Below are 17988 nucleotides of genomic sequence, written 5' to 3' on the forward strand. Positions count from 1 at the left end.
ATGAAAGTGAATGAGGACTGGGGGTGTCAAACTCCAAATAAAAAAAAAGAAAAAAAAAAGCACCATAAAAGAGGTCCATATGTCTTCTGAAGCCATTTGATATTTTTTTTTTTGTGAGTAACAGACCAAAATTTAAGTCGTTATTTACTGAAAATCTTGAAATCTGCCTTCGTCCGCCTTTGCAAAGTAGCTGTGTCCAGTTCATGAAAGAATTGCTCTTTTGAGTCCGGTTGTTTCAATTAATTGATTTATCCAATTTGTTAATTGAATAATTCTTTATGAATATGACTGATTCATGGAGGTTCTTGAGTTCTCTGGTTCAGCTCACTGAATCAGTGACCCTATCAGGGAAACTGGAGGGTAAGATTATCAGTAAATAATGATTTAAATTTCTGTCTGTTCCTCACACAAAGCAATTGCATGACTTGAGAAGACTTGGAATGTAGTGCACAAGTTGTATAGACTACTTTTATGATACTTTAATGTTGTTGTTTTTTTATCAGTTTGGACCTTAACAGCCCCCAGCTCTCATTCACTTTCATTACATGGAAAACACTGGCCAGGATATTTTTCAGAAACTCACCTTTTCTGTTCCATGGAAGAAAGAAAGTCATATCGGTTTTGAACGATATGAAGGTGAGTAAATAATTGCAGAACTTTATTTTTTGGGTGATCTATTCCTTTAAGAAATCAACATTTTCTGCACAGAATTTTAAGGAAAAACCTTCGGAACTCTGCAGAAGGTTGTAAACATAAAATGTATTAAATGGACCTCAGAATACTACACACTTATTGATAGCTAAAAGCATAAGTCAATTAACCAAACTATTTCATAAACAAACATACGAGGGACAGGGAATGTGTAGAACTTTCATGATTGACAGATGTCACAATTCTGTGGTTTTCTGTGGATTTCTGCCCACGCAGATACCATCTTGGCCTGAAACACATGACTGTGCCCTGCCATCACATGAGTGTGTGTGTGGTTCTCTCTGAGTAAGCGAGAAGTGTAGTGTTACACACACGCGCACATGTGTTTGTTCATCACATGCTCACGGTTCAAGTTTCTGCTCAGGTTTCATGCAGAAAGCAGCCAAGCAAGTACAAATACACATGCACAGCTACAATCATATACACAAACTCACACACACAGAAGATCAAGGGCCATTATTCATCGCATCTGTCAATCATCTGAGTGACCTGAGTCCAGTTTTTAGTCTGTTTACTACTCTCGACTTGGTTAAGTGATCAAGTTTGAATCAATATATAAGATAATTTGTATGTAAATGTTTGAATATGTTACATGATTTTCAGTTTTTGTTAATTTCTTAATAATTTTCAAAACCAGCAGGGGTTCTTAACTGGTTAGTTGTGACCCAAAAATGTTTTCTGATATGCTTGCAACAGGATGGAAAAGACAACACTAAATGCAAATAATAAAATGCAACTATAGTCATGTACATTTAAGATAGTTTGATGGAACTAATGCCTCCCTTGTCATTTGGAGGGAAGCGTGTGCTTCTGCCGACCCCGTCGATTACCTAGACCAAACCCTCTGAAACTCCTCCACCTTTACCTTTGCTCACCCCACCACAATAGCAAAATAAGTAGCTTAATCAACTTTGAAAGATAACACTGCTCAAACTCATCTGTCAGTTGGTAGACACGTGGCAGCCCATGCTGGCTAGCCAAATTAGGCAGATGCCAACACTAGGCGGTAAGATGGCATACAGGTATGGTAAAATTTTGCTATATTAGGTCGCCACTTGGTGTTAAATGTAAAATGTAGGTCCATGCAGGAATCATTGTTCTGGACAGCTCTAGTTTTTCAAAGCCAGGATTTAATAATTGGCATAACGTCTCGTCCACTTTGCAACTTATTCTGAGTAAGAACCAGCCACTTAGACATGTAAAGGAACCAACAACTGTTTTTTTTGTTTTTTTATGTGCCATTTAGAGGCAGGTAAATCTGAAATCAGTGACATCTCAATAACTGGCCACTGTGGAATAAAAATCTCCAGAAAAAAAAACAATCAAATAATGCCGTAGTAGCCTATGGATAGCAGAAATATTTGTACGCTTTTTTATTTGTCTGTGCAAAAGCAATAAGTACCAATTAATTCACTGGCATAACTCAGCAAAATAAAACATAATATACAGTTCTGCTCATAAATATCAAGTTTACTTGCTTCAGTATTTTTCAAAGATTTATTTAGCATTAACCTTGCAAACTTACAAACGCAACTGACAAATCCACTGATTAGTTCTTTCTTAAAAGAGCTTATTGGATCCACCCATTTCATTTGTTTCAAAAGATAATGTGGTGCTTTGTGTCCAAGCAAACTGATACAATTTTGTTCACCCCTCTCCCAGAAGTTGTGTGAATGCAGCCAATTAATTTGAAACTTGTGATTTTGGCAAGTGCTTGCCAGTTAAGAGTACAAAATGTATCAGACTGTTAGTGATCAGACAGTGGGCATGCGTCTGAAGCTGAAACTAGGGCAGCTATTTCACGAAAAGGACATTATTTCTATCCTTGTGAATTCTTGTGTTTGTGTGTGATGTCCCACAGACGTACTCTGGCCTGTTTTGTGTGGTGATAAACCCCTATAAGAACCTGCCCATGTATACAGAATCCATCATAGAGATGTATCGTGGGAAAAAACGTCATGAGATGCCACCACATATCTATGCCATATCGGAGGCCGCCTACAGGAGCATGCTGCAAGGTACCATGGCAACCAACTAACCTGCTGTGGGCTGCTTCAGTTTTTGTGAATTTATTCATACACCTCTGCATCGAAATTTTGCAAAAGAGCCAGTTTCATGTTTGTGCTTGAAGACGGATCAGGTCTTTCACATACTAACTAAGAGTGAGCAACCCCTGGCACAACTGAGACACTGAGATTTAGCAATTTCACCCTCCATCCTACTCTTCAGGGGGTGTCAAGCCAACCAGGGTGTGTGTATGTGTGTGGGGGGTGGGGGATTCAAAGAAAGAGGACCACGCCAATTATGTCACTGGGATTTACTCATTTCTGATTAATGACATAACATTAATAACTGTGTCAGAGAGGTGATTCACTGTCCTTCTCTTTTGAGTCTTATTTAAAGACTTACTTACCTGACTTAGAGGCGAATTCGGTAAATAGTTACACCACCGTAGCGCACAGTATTTCAGCGCACACAAACGCACAAAAAAAATTGGGTGGGTGTTACTAATTAAACACCCATGATCCAGTTTAACCAAGTGTTGAACGCGCTTAAATAGCACTGCATCATGAGTGTTCAGATTAAAGTCATTTTAGTTACTGTATTTTCAATCTACGTTGTGCTATTACAGCTAGCTGAAAAGAAAAACTAATTTTGGTGCTAACTGTGTTCAGTACTAATTTTGTTGATGTATTTATGCCAATACCTGATATGCATAATTTCTTTAGCGAATTGATCGCTGAAACCACGCATGTGCAAATAAATTATGCTATTAGAAGCTGCAAATCATTCTAAGTGAGTTCCTTCTTTACCGCACAAATACTGGATACAGCAAACGTAAACATAAAAAAGTTTATGAACATTATTTATTTAATTGAATTGAGATTTGGAGATTTTTAGACACAATATGACATTATTTTGTAATTGCCTAAGGAAGTTTATTAAATATGTTGATACTTTTTTCTCTCACTTAATGTTCTATATTGGCATAATCATTGAAACTAATAGTTAATTTGTCTTGCTAATGTCCCTCTTCATGTGTTTTTGTTCCTCCTACAGATAGAGAAGATCAGTCCATCCTGTGCACGTGAGTTTCATGCTGTGTGTCAGTCTGTGTGTGACAGCATGTTTGCGTTTGTGTGTTAGTGGAATAAAAAAAAGACTGAAGGAGTAATATCATGAGAAATGTAATTTTCTTAGCTCTATGTTTTTTTTTCTACCCTTTTCTCCCCAATTTGGAATGCCCAATTCCCAGTGCGCTCTAAGTCCTTGTGGTGGCGTAGTGACTTGCCACAATCCGGGTGGTGGATTACGAATCTCAGTTGCCTCCACATCTGAGACCGTAAGTCCACGCATCTTATCACGTGGCTTGTTGAGCGCATTACCGCGGAGACATAGCGTGTGTGGAGGCTTCATGCTATTCTCCACGGCATCCAAGCACAACTCACCACGCACCCCACCGAGAGCGAGAACCACATTATAGTGGAGGTTACCCCATGTGACTCTACCCTCCCTAGCAACCAGGCCAAATTTGGTTGCTTAGGAGACCTGGCTGGAGTCACTCAGCGCGCCCTGGATTTGAACTCGTGACTCCAGGGGTGGTAGTTAGTGTCAATACTTGCTGAGCTACCCAGGCCCCCAGAGATGTTGTATGTAAACATACTGTAACTTTTAGAAATCAAAACGGCCTCCAAAATAGTCTAAACAGACCATTTATTGAAAATAAGCTTAAAAATGTCTCCTTCTGAACGTCTTTTCAATGTCTTTCTGAAATCAGAAAGCTGAATATACTATCATAGATGAATATCACCCACATTTACTTATCAACAACACCTAATTGTTTTAACAAGATCCCTGACAATTTTGGTATTCTAAGGCACATTAAATTAGACTAAGACTAATATTAGAAGTGGACCTCATGGAAGTAAAAAAGTATGATATGACCCCCTTTAAACTTCAGATCTATTTAGACACATTTTAGATCTTTAGCTCTTTCAGAGCATCAAAAACCTCTATAGTGTATAAAAATAAATAATAATTTAATATATTCTGCAGTGTGTGGACATGTGGACCACAGCTGTGTGAGATTGTGCTGTGGCTATTTTACCTGGCTATAAATCTTATTAGAAGCAGCAGATGCCACAAAACATGTTACTTTTGTGTTAGTCCTTCAGAACTGATCAGAGCTCAACAGTGAGGATTATTTTAGATTTGTACTTGCCTTATTTTCATTGTCAATATTTTTACTGACCCCACAATAAAAATTATAAATGGTTTTTGTTTTTTGTTTTTTCTTGCCACAAATTTTAAAGGGATATTTCACCCAAAAATGAAAATTTTCTAATCATTTACTCATGCTCGTGCCATCCCAGATGTGTATGACTTTCTTTTTTTCTGTGGAAAACATACGGTTTGTAGAAGAATATTTCAGCTCTGCAGGTCCATACAAAGTGAATGGTGGCCAGAACTTTGAAGGTCCAAAAAGGATATAAAGGCAGCATAAAAGTAATCCATAAGACTCCAGTGGTTAAATCCATGTCTTCTGAAGGGATATGATAAGTGTGGGTGAAAAATAGATTAATATTTAAGGCCTTTTTTACTATAAATCTCCACATTTGACCAGCCCCAACCAGTAGGTGGTGATATGCACAAAGAATGCGAACTGCCAAAAAAACAAAAGATGAAGAATAAGGAAGTGAAAGTGAAAATGGAGATTTATGGTATAAAATGACTTAAATATTGATCTTTTTCTCACCCACACTTATCACCTCTGAAGACATAGATTAAAAAAACAGATTACTTTTATGCTGCCTTTTATGTGATTTTGGAGCTTCAAAGTTCTGGTCACCATTCACTTGCATTGTATGAATCTACAGAGCTGAGATAGTCTTCCAAAAATCTTTGTTTGTGTTCTGAAGGAGAAGTCATACACATCTGGTATGGCATGAGGGTGAGTAAATGATGAGAGAATCTTAATTTTTGGGTGAATTATCTCTTTAATATGTGTCAGAAGGAAATATTTACATTTCATGAAACATTTTTGTTTTTTACAAGAAAAGATACAGAACGTAGTTTATAAGGTTTTACTTTTCCAAAAATAGATGGAGATGATACAGCTATAATGGAACTCCATGACATCTATAAATTCCTAAACACATTTGGCATTTGTATGGTGATTTATTTTATTTATTATTTTCAGCCCATCTAACTGATACAACAACAATTTTCAACACAAAACCACACAAGTCTGCAACAAGTTTAAGTACAGCATGCAACAACATATGATGTAGTAACAACATACTGTAGCACTGGCTTGATAGGGCAAATGATGGTTTTCGTCAGCTGGCTCGAAACTCTCTCGCACCTGAGTCATCCTTATTGTTGAGCCTTGCTGATATATACAGTATGAATACTTCATTCAGCTAGTGTAAACCTCATTATTTTTCCCTCTTTATTGGCATGTGTTGCTAATATTGTTCCAGCTTATGTGTGTAGGGTTTGTGTTTACCTGTTTAAGAGGAGAAGGGATTCCGGCTGAGTCATTTCATCTCCAGCCAGTATTTGTTTGAAGACCTTGTAGTCTAAACTTATTTTTACAGCAGAACATGGTTTATTTGTTCTGTTTGTGTGTGTGTTTGTGTTTGTTCAGAGGGGAGTCTGGTGCAGGAAAGACAGAGAACACTAAGAAAGTGATTCAGTATCTGGCACATGTGGCATCTTCACACAAGTCCGGCTCTCTGGGTCGGTCCAAAGACATACAGGTGAGGACAGAGGACTGAAAATGTAACAGAAGGTATTACGTAATCCTCATCAGGCGTGCTTAGGACACAAGCTCTACCACGTAAATCGGAGTATTTTTTGTGTGTGTGTGTGTGTGTGTGTGTGCATCAAATATGTTCTGATTGGCTGCTATTATGCAACATTATCACTTTCATTGTGTTACAAGACAGACACATTTTTTATGCTTAACCTGTCAGAACTTAAAGAGATAGTTTACCTAAAACTTAAAATAAGATAGAAGATCATACGGGTTGGGAATAACAAGAGGATGAATAAATGATGACAGAATTTTCTTTTTTGGGTGAACTAACCTTTTAATGCTCACATCTACTTACGACACAATGTTAAGGAGAGAAAAAGTTATTATTTCTGCTTTTCTGATGTAACTCATGCTTACTTTTCTATTCAGTTTTTCTCTCTGCTGTCACTGTTGCTCTAATAAGTCATAACTTAAAAAAATATCTTCATTGTTTGGCCTTTGGTTTACATCTTGGTCTCTAATATTTCAATTTTCCCTCTTCTTGCTCACAATATTCTCCTGGTCTCCTCTCTTTCCTGGGTCCTGCTGGTTCTTTCTTGTCTTCTTTTATGTTCTCTCCCTCTCTGTCCTCTGCTCTGCTGAAGATGGAAGGTACACGCTCTCTGGGTCGTGGCAGTAGTGCTGTGAACAGGGTGAGTGGGGGGCTTGAATGATGCATCCACTTCACAGGGAGGAGTTTACAGCAATTCTAATCCACATCCTGCCATGTTAACCTCATAATGTTTGATATACCATACAGTATGTTTAATAAATGTGTGTAGATTTATTTGTGTTAGTGCTTATGTTTTTTAACATGTTTTTTTATGTTTTCACTCATCTACATGTTCTTTTCTTTTTTATCCCTTGTGTGTCCTGTGCACCTGTTCGCCCACCTCATCTCTTTCTCTTTTTGTGGACTCACAGATTGTACAGTATGTGAGTATTGCCTGCAAATGAATTTGGAGATGGTAGTGCTTTAATATTTCCACTGTGGGCCTACAGAGGGCGCTGCATGCATATTAAAAAGCTTTGCAATGAAATTCGTTGACCTATATAGAACATATAAGTCCATATGGGGTGAGAGCAGAACCTCAGTGCTTTTTTTTTTTTTTTTTTCCTTCAGCTAAAGGCTTTTGCTGAGTTGCATTTTGCAGAGTTTGTTCTTTGTGTGTGTACAGGTTTGGGTGGTTTACAAGGAATTTTTTTAGGTTACAAACTGGTAATTACAAGGGTATTATGCTATAAATGTGGTTTATGAGGACATTTCTAGTGCCCCCATAATTCAAATCACTTACAAAATCATGATTTGTAGTGACTATTTGCACCCTGTTGTTTATATGTGTACTGGTGTAAGTATTGCATTTGTTTTGATATTTTGTGTGGTGGCACTTATGTGTGGGCGACCCGAGTCTGTATCCGGCTTGTGACATTTTTGAATACCACTCTCCCCATTGTTTTATGTCTCCTCTCTCACTATCTATTAATAATGGCAAAAATCACAAAATAAAATAGAAAAATATGCAAATTATATAGTATGTTATTATTATACTATTATAAGAGTAGGCTATGTGTCATGTTATATAATGTACTATACTATAAATATTATTATATTATACGTATACTAGTATATGTAGTAAGACAAAATGCTAATAGTATGCTATTATGCTATAGACTGTAATATAATGAATATAATTAAAAATATTGTTATATTTTATGCGATTTTATAATAGGGTATGTTACAAGCCAAAAAACAATTACTTTTTACACTGGGGTGCAAATAACACCTGCAAAAATGTTTTCTTTTAGGGGTACAGGCACTGGCCTATCCATGGGTGGGCCTTGGTGGGCCAGTGCCACCCATTGGCATTCACCCAATCATTGTCTTATGCCCCTATTCCACCAACAGCCAAAAGCTTGCTGGCCTCGAACCGCTAACGTCAGAGTCTGTTGTGCTTTCAAAACAACAGCAACTCCAAAAAAACAAACAAACAAAAAAAACTAGATAGATCATTATAACAAAGCTATTCACACTGTAAACACCCGATACGACAATGAGATGCAAGTTCATATTAACGGGCATGCCATATCCTGCAACGGCACCAACCTTTATTTTCCACGACTTTTAAAATATTTGTAACAAATGTCATTTATGTGAATTAATTGCAATGAATTGTATTAATTAGACTATATACTTAAGTAACTTCTAACCTGGTCATCAAAACCAGATAGAGTGATAGAGACAAAAGATGCTGAATTAAATAATTTTGGATGTTAAAATGCTCTCAAAATTCCTAAAACTCTAACTCCATCCACTTTATTTTTTAAGATAAAATAATGTTAATTACAAAATCATATGAATGAATTGATTATGCATTGCACTTTATTCGTTAGGCTTTAACTTCTATATTCGTTGCATCAAAAGCAGCTTGTTATGGTATAATTAAGCTACCTTGAATAAATTATTTTGGATGATAAAAAATACGCTTTCAAAACTCCAGCCTCTTTTTTTCCCGCATGACTAAAATAAAATTATATTATTTCCAAATATCATATGCAGGAATTTTTTGCTATAAATTTTGTTGTCATAACTTTGGGAAAACCTGATTCCTTTATGCTTTTTCTCTCTTACCTCGCTAACTCTGCAACGTCGTCTCTCCCCTCTTAATGAGAGTAGAGTTGCGACGCGACACGATCAGAGACAAAAAATAATTTTAGTGCCAGTAAACCAGTGGAGACATAGTGACAATACCCATTTGCATCATTTTCATCCATCCAAAAACATGTCAGCAAATTGTGCAGGGAAAATAATTACCAAAATTGGTCCATTCTATGGTTAATTTGTCCATTCTGTTTTTAAATTTTCAAAAAATTTCAATGGTAAGCTAAATCCCCCGAATCCCCATATAATAATTCCAATATCATTCCATATGTTACGCATATAAAAAAACAAAAACAACAATGTACTCAAACACTAATATTTTGTGATTTTGTGACCTTTTAATATTCTTAAAGTAGGCAACCTTAGCTATATGTCCTAATTACGCCCCTGGAAACAATTAACTAAATATAAAAAATACAATAAATAAAAAGTTTACCGATCTCATGCAATCAATCACTTCTCTTGGCCCACCCACCCAAAAAGTTTCTGCCTATGCTCCTGGGTACATGGTTAGTGTTTGGGTTATGGTTAGTCTGCAGTAATAATAATCAGCTTAATTTGAAAACAGTAGAAGTCAACGGAAAGTCCTCATTTAGATAGCAAAGTCAAAAAAGTCTGGTGTGTGTTTGTGAAAGAGTGAGTGAGAGTTTTTTGGCTGCACCCCTCTCTTCTCTCTGTATAATTTCAAATGCTGATGTTGGTGCTGGGTTCTTTTATTGCAGTGCTTTCCTGTGGGCTTTTAGCTGTAGTTTGGGTAATATTCCTGCACTGATGTTCTATTCTTTCTGTGCAGGGGGAGCTGGAGAGACAGTTACTGCAGGCTAACCCCATTCTAGAGGCCTTCGGCAATGCAAAGACAGTCAAAAACGACAACTCTTCCAGATTTGTAAGCTCTACAACATTTGTCATCATAAAGACTTGTGTGTAATCTCTTAGCACGGTTTGACATAATCTTTGTTTTGTATGTTTTTTTCTTTTTTAGGGCAAATTCATCAGGATCAATTTTGATGTTGCTGGATATATTGTTGGTGCAAACATTGAGACCTGTATCCTTTAACAATGGTGAATCATGCATTTGCAGAACTTTGAGCTTAGCAAAATTACACTTAATCAGATAAATTCCCCATTCAGTAGATCATCAGACAAGGAATATGTATAAGGTGGAGGTGCATCCCATCTGGGTGTGTTGGTGCATTTTTTTTTTTTTAACCTGAGTGTGAATCAGATCTGCTTGAAAAGTCTCGAGCCATTCGCCAGGCAAAAGACGAGAGGACCTTCCATATCTTCTACCAGCTCCTTTCTGGTGCTTCAGAGACCATGAGAAGTCAGTAGACTCATACAAACACATATATACACAGAAAACACACACCTAATAAATTCTCACCTACATATTAAACCTTAAATACTTTAAGTGTTGACCTCCTCTGTCACACATATTGAAATTCCCAAAGACACAGACATCTTTCTCTATTAAGTTTAATTTTATTCTCTTAACTTATTTATGCTAGCTTGTTTGTGCCCTTTCTGTAGAGGAGCTTCTGCTTAGCAGTGCGGATCAGTACCGCTTCCTTTGTGGGGGATCACTTCCTGTCCCGGGCCAGAGTGACTCAGAAAACTTCATTCAGACAATGGACTCTGTGACCATCATGGGCTTCACCCAGGAAGAATCCACCTGTAAGAGAGAGGGGGGTTTAAACAATATGTTGACTCTTTTACTGTTTTTTCCATCCTTTGGTCCTTCCTGATTGCTCTCTCTCTCTCTCTCTTCAGCTATGTTAAAGGTGATTTCTGCAGTGCTGCAGTTTGGGAACATCACGTTTCACAAAGAGAAGAACACAGATCAGGCCTCTATGCCGGACGACACGGCTGCACAGAAACTCTGCCACCTGCTAGGCATCAGTGTGCTGGAGTTCAGCCGAGCCATTCTCACTCCCCGTATTAAAGTGGGCCGCGAGTATGTCCAGAAGGCCCAGACCAAGCAGCAGGTGTGTGTGTGTGTGTGTGAGTGTATCTCTATTTGGTCCAAATTCTCACTCCTCATAGCTGTATATTAAAATGTATATTAAATATGATCTGGTTGACTGTAATTTTGTCACTTTATGCAACATTTTACTCTTAAAATGTTTACTCGCACTCATTCCCACGGCTCGGCATTGCTTATGTGTAGATTGCATCACTGCATTACTATAGTAATATTGTAGTAACCATGTTTTTTGGCAGAAACCATAGTTTTAATGCAATTAACCATGGTGTTACTACACTAATATAGTGGTAATATAGTAGCCATGGTTAATATTTTGGTTTACTGTAAATTTACAACAAAATACCATGGTGAAACTATGGTTACTGAAGTAAAACCAAGGTTATTGTTTCTAAGGTAAGGTTAAGGTTAGGTTTAGGGTTAAGAGTTAATATAGTGTGTCTGTGGGACTCTAAATAAACACAATAAACACACTGCAGTGATGCCCATACTGTATGTTAATATTTAAATATGAGTGCAAATAGTATCTGATAATATTTGCACCAGGGTTGGGGTGCAAATAATATCTGCCACTATTTGCACTGGGGTGTATAAATCAAAAATCAAATAGAATCTGCCTTAAATTAAACATCAATGATGCTGTGATTATGACGTGAAAATGAAACACATATCATTGTGGTTGTTTTTGGTCGGCGTGCACAGGCGGATTTTGCAGTGGAGGCTTTAGCAAAGGCCACTTATGAGCGTTTATTCCGCTGGCTGGTGCACCGGATCAACAGAGCCCTGGACCGCAGACAGAGACAGGGTGCCTCATTCATTGGGATCCTGGACATCGCAGGATTTGAGATCTTCCAGGTGGGAGAGGTGACATTCTTGTCTTAATGACTGTTCATTATTCAGATTATAAATATTAATGACTCTTTCTCTCTCTCTCTGTTGTAGCTGAACTCGTTTGAGCAGTTGTGTATTAATTACACTAACGAGAAGCTGCAGCAATTGTTCAATCACACCATGTTTGTTCTGGAGCAAGAAGAGTACCAGCGTGAGGGCATCGAGTGGAACTTTATCGACTTTGGTCTGGATCTTCAGCCCTGTATCGACCTCATTGAGAGACCGGTCAGTGTGTGTGTGTGTGTGTGTGTGTGTGTGTGTGTGTAGCTGTAGACCTTCATTCAAATCATGTAGGATCAGATTGCAGTTTGGTTCAATATGTGGATGGGTTCTGTAGTATTTACATTGTGTTTTTGATTGGTTGGTTCCACAGGCCCATCCTCCTGGCGTGTTGGCATTATTGGACGAGGAGTGTTGGTTTCCGAGGGCGACAGATCGCTCATTTGTGGACAAGCTGTCAGCTGAGCAGGGATCACACCCGAAGTTTATGCGGCCGCGACAGCTTAAAGCAGAGGCTGACTTCTCCATCATGCACTACGCTGGCAAGGTCAGAGATACTCATCTGTTTTACCTTTTTTCTCTACATTGCTCCTCTTTCTCTATTAAGGTCAACAAAATATCATCATCCATCTTACTTTTTTTAAAGGAACAGTTCATCAGAGAATGAAAATTTTCCCATTATTTACCCTTCATCATGTCGTTCCAAAACTATATGAATTTCTTTCTTATACGAAGCTCAAAATGATGAATTGTGAGAATTCTGGGTCTTTGATTTTCATACAAGTTGATAGTCACTCACTTTAAAGCTTAAAAAGGACCCAAATGTACCATAAAACTAGTCTATGCAACTTATGCACTATATTCTATGTCTTCTGAAGGCACACGATAGATTTTGGTAAGAAATAACCCCAAAAAATGTTTTTTTAACTTGTAAATTGTGTCTTCCTCCATAGTCTATAAGTTGCATACTCTGTATTTGTCTAACATTTAAATTTGCTCAGTCTGCATGGAAGCCGGTTACACTGTAGCACACTGTGAGTTTTCTCTAAAACCCTCCACCTCCCTGGCACCAAATGTCTAGATCTGCAATATGGGGATTGTATTTATGTTTATACATGCTCAATGCAGCATGTCTTTTTTTCTCTCTAATTGTGCAGCAGCAGCAGCATGTTCACATGCTAACACAGAATGTCTATGTTCTAGCAGTAGCAAGTCTCCATACTTTCTGTGCAGCAGCAGCAGTGTTGCAGATCTAGTCCGCCAAGAACAATATCCTATTAATATGTCATACCCACTTTAACATCTTTCAGAGAGTTGTCATAACTAAAATTAGATTACATCAATGAAAATAATTTTAATGGGTTAGATTAAGTAGAAATAGATCCTTGAGGTATCAATTGCAGGGTACCACTTTTTTCACTGCACTAGACATCCATTTTTTTGTCTCTCTACTCTATCTCTTTCTCGTCAGGTTGATTATAAGGCAGATGAGTGGCTGGTGAAGAACATGGATCCATTAAATGATAATATTGCATCTCTTCTGCATCAGTCATCTGATCCCTTCATCTCTGAGCTCTGGAGAGAGGGTAAGAAGCAGTGATATTGTGTGTGTGGTTATTCAGGTTTTTGCTCTGGGAGGTGTTTAATTCATGCTATGCTGTAATTATTTATCTCAAGATTAAGAAGTGGGACAAAAAAAAACTTGATAAAATATTTTTGGTTTTAAATAGGTTTAATCAAGCACATCAATCAAGCTTTATTTGTTAGTTTGTACTAAATCATTAATTCATTTTAATAGTTGTTTGTAATTTTATTACTAATGTTCAGCACTACTATGGACTAATAATTTGCTTTATGATCTCTCTCTATTTCTCTCTCTCTCTCTCTCTATCTATCTATCTGTCTGTCTGTGTCTATCTATCTCTCTGTCTCTCTGTCTGTCTGTCTGTGTGTCTGTCTGTCTATCTATCTATCTCTCTGTCTGTCTGTCTGTCTGTCTGTCTATCTGTCTACTCTCTCTCTCTCTCTCTCTCTCTCTCGGGACCTCTTTTGGTACCCTACCTGGGATCTCTCCTCTCATCTTCTCCTCTTGTCCTCTCCTCTCAGATATTCAAACACTTCCTCGTGTGTACTTCTTTGATTCCTATGCCACGCTGCAAACCAATGGCACTGACAGCAGTAGGTTTTTCTACCCTACCATCATGCACGAGTTACATACACTCCTTTCCTTTTAACCTCTCCATCCATCTCTCTGTCATTCTCTCCAACTCACCCCAGCTGTTAAAGAGTAACAAAAGTGTGTCCATTAGAAAACTCACAACTGCCCCGCATTCCTGTCTTACAGTTCTTCTCTTTCTCTCTTTCATTGTATTTGGTGTGATGTGTGGGTTGTAGTTTTGTGCAGTAGTTTAGTAGTTTATGTAGTTTCCCTTGTGTAGATCTGTATAGAGCTCATATAGTATCTCTTTTATTGAGGATGAAGTGATTGCTTGTTTGTGGTTTATACTTTCAAAAGTGTCTTTCTTAGTGTGCTTTGGTTTGTACTAATGTTATCAGCGCATATTGTATGTTAAATTAGTTTCTGTTTGGATAGTATTAAAGGAAGAATACCCATTTACACTAATACTGAGTCATAGCATTTGGATTCAACAGCTGTGAACTGATATTGACTTCTACCCAAACGGAAAATAATCCTGTAGATTCTCTCTTTTTGTTTTATGGTTTTAACAGCACTTACATAGATTACATGTAATAAACACGTAATACAGATGTCATGACTGTGTAATAACATCATTATTGTGACTAATCGTGTATGTGTTTGTGTATGTGTGTCCATCAGTGGAGAGGATTGTGGGTCTGGATCAGGTGTCGTCTGGTGAGGGCAGTGGCACAGTGAGTTTTGGGGCAGCTGGATTGAAGACAAAGAAGGGCATGTTCCGCACGGTGGGGCAACTCTACAAAGAGTCCCTCACTAAACTAATGGCCACCCTCCGCAACACCAACCCCAACTTCCTGCGCTGCATCATCCCCAACCATGAGAAACGGGTAAGGAAGAAGTAAATGATAAATATGTTAAATCAAACATTGAGGGTTTTTTTTGCTGTTCTTTCCATTTCTGTTTGTCTGTCTCAGGCTGGGAAGTTGAGTCCTCATTTAGTTCTGGATCAACTGAGGTGTAATGGAGTTCTAGAGGGGATCAGGATCTGCAGACAGGGCTTCCCGAACCGCATCCCATTCCAGGAGTTCAGACAGAGGTCTGTGTGTGTGCGTGCGTGCGTGCGTGTGTGTGTGTGTGTGTGTGTGTGACAATATATGTAGGAAAGTTGTATTTGGCACAATACATTGTTTTCAGTAGTGCTTACAGTAGTACATTTACACTATACATGTAGCTATAAATTACATACAGTAAGTGTGTCTTTAAAAAAAGCTGAAGATACACTTCTTCCTGAAGCCTTTTTGCACTTAAAAAAAAAAAAAACATTAAACAAATTTTTCTGTACTTGATTCAATGACAAATAAGGATGTCTAAGAGGATAAAAAGGAGAAAAAAATAAAAATCTAGTTTAAAGTCCACATGCCAAGTTCTGCAATCTAATCTTTGTATCCATATTTCATGGATGTTTATTCAGTTTTCTAAAAAAAAGTTTAAAAAAATTAATACCTTTAGAAAATTCAAATAAAATCAAATAAAAAGTACTAAAATATTTCCCTTGTACCTTGAATAAATGAGATAGTACATAACTTTTACATCACCTGGCCATTTTTGACTTTTTTGGTATTTATGTTATGAATGATTTGCTTTTTTGTGCAGTTTTGTACTATTTTAGATAAATAGTAAAATATTGAATGGCATGTCTTTGACCCACTTACACTTTTAATCTAGTGTTGTACTTCTCTTGTACTTGCAGACATTTGGTATGTAATGAGACACTGTGTTCTCCCTTGGATTAATTGCCTCTGCTTACATTATTCTCATTTGTAAGTTGCTTTGGATAAAAAGTTTTTGCTAAATGAATAAATCTCAATGTTCTCTTTGTCCATCTCAGGTATGAGATATTGACTCCTAATGCTATTCCTCGAACATTTATGGATGGGAAACAGGCATGTGAGCTCATGGTAAGTGATGTCACTCAAACTCATTAACCAGGTCAGTGTTTGATGATCTATTTTCAGGTATCTGATCTGTGGAATGTGTTCTGCTCTTTTTTTAGATCAATCTTCTAGAATAATAATATCAGTGCCATGTATCTGAGCCTGTAATGGTGTTTGTAAAATATGTATTGTTACTGTATGGTAAATATGATTTGGTGAGTATATTTCATTGCTGTTCTCAGATCAGTGCTTTAGAGCTAGACAAGAACCTTTTCCGGGTGGGACAGAGTAAAGTGTTCTTTCGGGCTGGAGTTCTGGCTCACTTGGAAGAGGAACGAGACCTGAAGATCACTGACACCATCATCCGATTCCAGAGTGCCGCACGTGGATACCTCGCCAGGAGGTACACATCTGCGTGCGTATAGTGTGGTAAGCCAGTGGTTATGTATATATTTGTGTGTATTAATTGGTGTGTGTTCTTTCAGGGCCTTCCATAAGAAACAGCAGCAGCTCAGTGCTCTACGTGTGATGCAGAGGAACTGTGCAGCGTACCTGAAGCTCAGAAACTGGCAGTGGTGGAGACTCTTCACCAAGGTAACACACAACATAACACACTCATGAAACATGACAACACTTTTTGAATTTGTTAACTACCAGGAAATAAGATATATAATTTTATATAAAATTATAATTATAAAAAAATAACATATAAAGTTTATATGATATATAATTTCTCTTGTCGAAGAGGTCGTAGCTGTGCTTTATCGTGAATAAAGCATGGCTATTGGCCAATCAGCATTCAGGACTGGAACTATCAATTTGTATATATATATATATATACACTACCGGTCAAAAGTTTTGAAACACTTAATAGTAAAGTATTAGAATAATAGTAAAGTCATCAGAACTATGGAATAACATAAATGGAACTATGGGAATTATGTTGTGACTAAACAAAATCCAAAATAAATCAAAACTGTGTTATTATTTTAGCACCTTCAAAGTAGTCACCCTTTGCCTAGAATTTGCAGACATGTACTCTTGACATTTTCTCAACCAACTTCTTGAGGTATCACCCTGGGATGCTTTTTAAACAGTATTGAAGGAGTTCCCATCTATGTTGGGCACTTATTGGCTGCTTTTCTTTATTATTTGGTCCAAGTCATCAATTTCAAAAACATTTTTTTTTAATTACATTTTAGTTTTATAATGAAATAAATTAATATGGTGACACAATTATATTTTTGTCTACAAAACTAATTTCAAACATTTAAGCATACGCCTTCAGATCAAAAGATTTTTAAGATCATGATAAACATTTCAGTCAAGTGTTTCAAAACTTTTGACCAGTAGTGTGTGTATATATACATATATATACACTGGCAGCCAAAAGTTTGGAATATTGTACAAATTTTGTTGTTTTGGAAGGAAATTGGTACTTTAATTCACCAAAGTGGCATTCAACTGATCACAAAGTTTAAGTCAGGATATTACTGATGTAAAAAACAGCACCATCACTATTTGAAAAAGTCATTTTTGATCAAATCTAGACAGGCCCCATTTCCAGCAGCCATCACTCCAACACCTTATCCTTGAGTAATCATGCTAAATTGCTAATTTGGTACTAGAAAATCACTTGCCAATATATCAAACACAGCTGAAAGCTATTTGGTTCATTAAATGAAGCTTAACATTGTCTTTGTGTTTGTTTTTGAGTTGCCACAGTATGCAATAAACTGGCATGTCTTAAGGTCAATATTAGGTCAAAAATGGCAAAAAAGAAACAGCTTTCTCTAGAAACTCGTAAGTCAATCATTGTTTTGAGGAATGAAGGCTATACGATGCTTGAAATAG

The 17988-nt window shown here is 37.3% G+C and overlaps 1 protein-coding gene across 2 annotated transcripts in view; it reads left to right on the forward strand.

Annotated features, from left to right (window-relative positions):
* myh14 (myosin, heavy chain 14, non-muscle) overlaps window positions 1-17988 on the forward strand; it is a 56583-nt gene that overhangs the window by 12507 nt on the left and 26088 nt on the right. For both annotated transcript variants that reach the window (XM_051718914.1, XM_051718915.1), the window contains exons 4-22: window positions 2573-2729; window positions 3772-3799; window positions 6362-6473; window positions 7117-7164; window positions 9964-10056; window positions 10153-10216; window positions 10396-10494; window positions 10701-10844; window positions 10941-11155; window positions 11854-12006; window positions 12094-12267; window positions 12416-12589; window positions 13514-13628; window positions 14149-14220; window positions 14882-15087; window positions 15175-15296; window positions 16089-16158; window positions 16377-16537; window positions 16620-16728. In XM_051718914.1, coding sequence (XP_051574874.1) covers window positions 2573-2729; window positions 3772-3799; window positions 6362-6473; window positions 7117-7164; window positions 9964-10056; window positions 10153-10216; window positions 10396-10494; window positions 10701-10844; window positions 10941-11155; window positions 11854-12006; window positions 12094-12267; window positions 12416-12589; window positions 13514-13628; window positions 14149-14220; window positions 14882-15087; window positions 15175-15296; window positions 16089-16158; window positions 16377-16537; window positions 16620-16728 — 2316 coding nt within the window. The remainder of the gene's footprint in view (window positions 1-2572; window positions 2730-3771; window positions 3800-6361; window positions 6474-7116; window positions 7165-9963; window positions 10057-10152; window positions 10217-10395; window positions 10495-10700; window positions 10845-10940; window positions 11156-11853; window positions 12007-12093; window positions 12268-12415; window positions 12590-13513; window positions 13629-14148; window positions 14221-14881; window positions 15088-15174; window positions 15297-16088; window positions 16159-16376; window positions 16538-16619; window positions 16729-17988) is intronic.

This window comes from Myxocyprinus asiaticus, chromosome 15 (assembly GCF_019703515.2).
Source record: "Myxocyprinus asiaticus isolate MX2 ecotype Aquarium Trade chromosome 15, UBuf_Myxa_2, whole genome shotgun sequence".
Taxonomy (NCBI): domain Eukaryota; kingdom Metazoa; phylum Chordata; class Actinopteri; order Cypriniformes; family Catostomidae; genus Myxocyprinus; species Myxocyprinus asiaticus.